At 35.4% G+C, this 6010-nt stretch overlaps 1 protein-coding gene across 2 annotated transcripts; it reads left to right on the top strand.

The window, feature by feature from the left end:
• Positions 1–435: 435 nt before the first annotated feature.
• On the top strand, positions 436–4628 carry LOC116125341. 2 transcript variants are annotated; one of them, XM_031411078.1, is made up of 3 exons: positions 436–1141; positions 2784–2947; positions 3280–4628. In XM_031411078.1, the coding sequence occupies exons 1-3, from the start codon at positions 526–528 to the stop codon at positions 4363–4365; spliced, it is 1866 nt and encodes a 621-aa protein (XP_031266938.1). In that variant the 5' UTR covers positions 436–525; the 3' UTR covers positions 4366–4628. The 2 variants fall into 2 exon arrangements, with proteins under 2 accessions (XP_031266938.1, XP_031266942.1); XM_031411082.1 differs by having other exon boundaries at positions 965–1130.
• The last annotated feature ends 1382 nt before the right edge of the window (positions 4629–6010 follow it).

The following is a 6010-nucleotide window of genomic DNA, read 5'->3' on the forward strand; positions in this document are numbered from 1 at the left end:
ACTCAACTTTGGAAATAAATCAGTTTTGAAAATAATTTGAAATGTGTTTGGTAAAACATATATTTTAAATGGCTTTGATTTTCAAATTCTATAATGTTATAATTGGTAAAATAGATTTTTAATTATTATTATATATCTAATGACAAAAAAGGACAGTTTTTTTTTTCTCAAAATATTGTATAATTATAAAATTGTATTGTATTTGACAAAAATCAAATGGAAACAAACCAATAAAAGTCTTGTTGGGTTTTGGTCCATGGGAGTATCCGATCTACTTGCGTTTGAGTCGTATTTGCACTTGGGCCGAATTACGTACAAACTCGCAGACCCATCCCATTCAAATTAATGTAACCAGTGATAAATCAAACTATGCCGTATCTGGCCTGCTTTCAAAAAGCCCACCTGGCACGCCACAGCTTCGGCAGTGGTCTGAAACCCGACGGCCCATCCTACATTTTCCTGATGCAGGTCGCGTACATCATCATGATCGTCAACCGTTAGCCGTCGGATCCGTCTCTGAAAAAAATGGTGAATCCACCAAAGAAACAGTTTCTCCTCTTCTCTCTATTCGCCCTCTTCTTCTTCTCTTACTATCACCACTCCTCTCTCCCCATCTCCTCAGACCCCAATCCCTCTTTAACTCAGAACGTTAACGTTTTTCGCAACCATTTTCCCCAAAACTTCACTCTCATTATCAAACTCCTCACTTTCAATCGTCTCAACTCACTCTCCCGCTGTCTCCACTCGCTCGCCGCCGCAGATTATTTATCCGAAACCGTCCATCTCCACATTTACATTGACCATTTTGCCCTTCCTAATAATAATCACTCCTCTGAATCAACTGATTTTTATTTGGAGGAGCCTCGTCGGATCTTGCGGTTTGTCGAGGGGTTTAAATGGAAATTCGGAGAAAAATTTGTGCATTACCGGACGGGAAACGTGGGACTGCAGGCTCAGTGGCTGGAGGCGTGGTGGCCTTCTTCGGATCACGAGTTTGCGTTTGTTGTGGAGGATGATTTGGAGGTTTCCCCTCTTTTTTATAAGTTTCTTCGGGTTTTGATTGTGAATTATTATTATAATTCATCCAATTCTAGTCAATCTATCTATGGAGCATCGCTTCAGCGCCCGAGGTTCGTTCCAGGTACCATTTCATATGTTTTTTTCCCCTGTAAATGAAACAAATTGTGGATCAGAAGCAATAGCTAGGACTTATTTTTTCGTATTGTTGATGTTGTTGGTGAAGCTCTTGCTTTATTTTATGATTGGTGTTATTAGAGAATTAACTGGTAAAATGGAACAAATTTATATGATATCTCATTTCAAAAGAACATGGCATTGATGTGTGAGATCTTTTTTTCTTGTTGTAATGTTGATTTATGAGCTTTAACAACTAGCCAGCTGATGTTTCTTGGAGGATAATATTTATAGCATTTCAAGGGCAGTTTTGAGATTGAATTTGGATGCAATTTTTTGCCTTCAAATTGAGAGAGTGCTGTCTAGTACTGCACTCAATTCTATTTTTTGAAGCTCTAGTTCCTTGTTACCAAGGATTGTGCTGTCGTTTTCCTATTTTAGGTTGAAGACTTTTGCATATAATACAACTTGTCTTTTACTATATTCTTCTGTGATGAATTGCATTGTGTTGTTTTAATTTTAATGTAGTGTGCCACTTGAGTCTTATATATTTTTATATTAACTTTTCATGGAAAAATTATTGATTTTGTGGTTGTTGTCTTGATACAAAAGATAGTTGCTTTATTGATTTGCATTATGGTGCTTCTGTCTTCAGTATAATATCATTTAGAACATTAAACAGATCTATGCACATATGTTAGGGATAGCCAATATTTGATTTGATAAGAATTTTTTTACCTTCTTTATTAGGATTTAGTTTCCTACCGTATTTATTAGATTTCTAGTATCTTACAGTTGATTTCTTTTACCTGTTTGGGGTTGATTAAGAATCATTTTTTTTAACTAGGTTTGTGTTCATTATAAAATAAGGCTTTAATTTGTTGAATTTCCAGATTCTGAATGATTAAATATATAGTAGATTATTAGGCCTAAAGGTTGAGTTGACTGATTAGGACCTCGAGTTTCAACAAAGAGGTCAGAGATTCAATTTCCTTTAGAGTTACCAATTTAACACATAATATTCCACAAGTTTCATGGCTACTAAGGTTCCAAGGCCTAAGAATGACCCTAGCTTACAACTTCGTATGCTCTTGAAAGAGTTTGGAACTTTCTAGATATCAAAAGAGACAAAAATATATAGTAGAAAATTGAACTTCTCTAAATTTTAGGGATTTAGGGACATAAAGTCCTATTTTCTTGTTTAAATCATATTAAAGTTTCTGAATTTAGTTTCTTATCGGAGTATTCTAGCATGCCTCTTGATTAGAATTTGGCGACTGTAAATAGGGCCATATTCTTTGTTTTCATATAGACTTTTAAATTGATTATTGTTTTTGAAAATCGATTTTCTTTCTCATTTCTATCTGGTTTTTCTTATTTCTAATTCTTCTATTTTTATCTAATTTCTTTCCCTATCTATCCCCCAACATCTCTCTTTCCTTTTTATTATCTTCCCATTTCATATCATACTGTGTCACTTGACACCTTTCGTTTTGATAGAAAGTATATTGCATGTGTGTTTCTTTGCCTTCTCATGACCTTTTCATTTGTGATCCCATGGTGTACATACCGTGGGCTTGTTTAAATTTCTAGGACTTTCATATTATGAAGATTTTTCTATTTTAAGTTTATTTGGTTGCTGACTCCAGGTAAACATGGAAGCAAGATACACCTTGATAGTGGAACACACCTTTTCTTGTATCAGTTGGTTGGAACTTGGGGTCAGCTTCTCTTTCCAAAACCTTGGAAAGAATTCAGGTTTTGGTATGATGAGCACAAGGCCAAGGACATCAAGCCATTTCTTGATGGAATGGTAACTTTTATGCTCAGTTCTTCTTCCCTTGAATATTTTAAAGGCTATAGAATTGGAATCAAAGTCATATGATTCTTATTTGAAATTGATGTACACAGTAGGTATTTACAGGATTTAAGAAATAATTAGTAAGCTAATCAATCTCTAAAAATCCTACAGCTAATCCTATAATAATAACAAAGATCCTACAGCTAGCAAATGTAAATTGTCAACAGCTATTCTAATATAATTATAGACAACAAATCTTCTGACTTTGATATTTTCCAGCATATTTCTATGGTGTATACTTAATTTTTGCTTGTTAATCAAAAATCCAATTTTTTTTTTTTCAGGTGACAACAGGATGGTACAAGAAGATGGGAGAAAGAATCTGGACTCCTTGGTTCATTAAATTTATTCATTCTCGTGGCTATTTTAATTTTTACACCAATTTTCAGAATGAAAGAGCACTTAGTGTCTCTCACCGAGATGCTGGTGTTAACTATGGGAAATCAGCTGGGCCAGATTCCCAACTATTGGATGAAAGTTCACTTGATTTCAACTTTCTGGATATGCAACCTTTAAGTAATCTGAAATGGTATGATTTCTGTTTCAGAGAAGTATTTCTTGGAAGAGTTGTAAGGAGCATGGATGAACTTGGTCCTGTTCTTCATGCAGTACAGAAACAAGAAACTGTTCTGCTGGTGAGCCTGTTTGGGGCATCTGAAGTGGTCATAAGGAACCTCCTCTGCCACTTTGAGAGGGTAAATATTCGGAACTACTTATTAATAGGCCCTCATTCTGAACTTCTTTTTGATCTTGCAAGAAGGGGACATCCAGTGGTTGATGCAGATCAATTTCTTCAAAATATCAGAGCATACAAATTTATGAAATTTCAAGATTCCAATGGAAGATTTACTAATGAGGTCTTTGTGAAGGCTTATGTAATCAAGAAGTGTTTAGAATTTAGGTACAATTCTTGGGTAGTGAATGGGAACTTGCTTTTTGTTAATAGTGATTTCTTTCTTCAATCCATTGATGCCACGGCTGACTTCTTAGTTGCGAAGAGTTTGGAACTAGTTCACATCAGGAGCTCATCTGCTGTTCAGAAAATCTGGACAGATGATTTTTTGTTTGAAGTTGCTACTATGGTGGATAAAGTTTCTTTACCAAGAGCACGCAGAAGTTTTGCATATATTGTAACAAACTTGTTGGAACAGAAGGGTAGTGTGGCGATTAAGAGGATTGATGAAACAAACTTTGGCATGGTGCTTGATGCTGAAAATGCTAATCGATCCTCTTTGGAGGTTGGGAAGAAGCTTGTTTATTGGTCTACTGAACTGGGGTTGGATATAGTTCAAAAGAGGCTCAAAGAATTGAGTATGTGGATTATAGATGGTGACTCATCTTGCTTAGCTGTCATTTGTCACCAATCATAGCATCTGATAGCTGCTATTTTTTTTTTATTTTTTTTAAACCCACTTAAGATTTGAAATCTTCATTTATACATTACATTTGTATCATTCCTCTTCCCAAAATGTAACGAGACCTGCATGCCCAGAAAACAAGGAGGCTTTGAAGTTGGACATCGCAAATTCTGGCTCAATAAGGATGATGAGATCACCAGGCTTGTTTTCCTATTCCTGCTGGTGAAGAATTTTTGTGATTAATTCAGAAATTCAAGTATTTTTCATTGGTCTTACACACAATCCAACTTCTCTGAAAAAACTGGAGGAGTGTTGGGGATTTTGGCGTTTGTTGAGTAATCTGGAGCAGAAAACATTCAAAATTTCCACAATTCGCGGTAAGTGTAACATTTCTGATCTATGTGATTAAAATCCGCAGATACTTATGGTTTTTGTGTATGGTACTCTTTATCAGTGGAGTTATTTGAAGTGCTCTGAAAAGAAATACCAGTCCACCAATTTTCCCTTGTTGCATTCATTGTTTTAAAACCTGGATCGGAGGGCAACCCGCCCTGCTATCCGGTTCATGGGTCAACCAGTCCAACCGGTTGGACCGCCGGTTGGACCGGTGATGTCAGCACAGAAAAATAAAACCTGTTTTTATTTTGTATTTTAACATTTTCATTTTTAATAAGACAATAACAACTTAACTATTGTCTAACATGATTCAAAGTTCAAATTCAATAACAATCCCAACATAATTTAAGTATTTAACAACAATCCAAAATTCAAATCCAAACATACTGTTGTGTTCATCTTCATCCATTACATATTAAAATTTAAATGACAAAATACATAATAATTAATAACAAAACATTTGGTGCTAAGTGTTTTTTCTTTGATCCGTCTCCATGTTGATTGAGTTTCATACACTCGCATCAAAATTCATCACCATCATCATCATCATCACCATCATCATAATCATAACCATCACCATTATTTACATAAATTTCGGTAAAAAATAGAAAGCATAAGTTAAAACTTTTAATTTAATTTAAAATAGATATTAAGTTGCTTAAATATTTGAAACCAACCTTCTGAACCATCGGTTGAATCATAAAAAGAGGGGTGATCAGCAACTCCAACTCCAGTAGGGATATGTCATTTTCCATATAACATTTGTTCTAACTCTTCATAATTAAGTTCACTGACCTCCTTTTCATCGTCAACTATCCAACATTCAGTTTTGGCAAATTTGGTGCAAGTTTTTGCTCACACATATCCCTCAAAAGCTTCTTATATTCTTTGGTTGCTTGTTCCCATGCCTCAGTCTCAATCTTCACTTGCCTTCTCTTAAGCATATGATACTTCTTAGACCCCATTTCGTGCCCAATTTTTTTACTTTTTCTCTCAGTATTCACTCCCTCTTTATGCTTTTCTCTCTTCATTTCTTGCAACAACCCCCAAACTTCGTCAACAATTGACACATCTTCTTCAACATCGGTTGAAGAAACAACCTCAGCTACACTCGAATACCCTCTCAGACACAACCCATTACCCCAATTACCATCCTTCAAAACTCCAAAACATGGCCTCCCTAAATAATCCTCATGACTAAAAATCTCACCAACCGGACAAGAACCCAGTTCATGATTTCCGCCAGAACCCAGCTCCAAAC

The sequence above is a fragment of the Pistacia vera genome, unplaced genomic scaffold, assembly GCF_008641045.1.
Source record: "Pistacia vera cultivar Batoury unplaced genomic scaffold, PisVer_v2 Contig104, whole genome shotgun sequence".
NCBI lineage: Eukaryota > Viridiplantae > Streptophyta > Magnoliopsida > Sapindales > Anacardiaceae > Pistacia > Pistacia vera.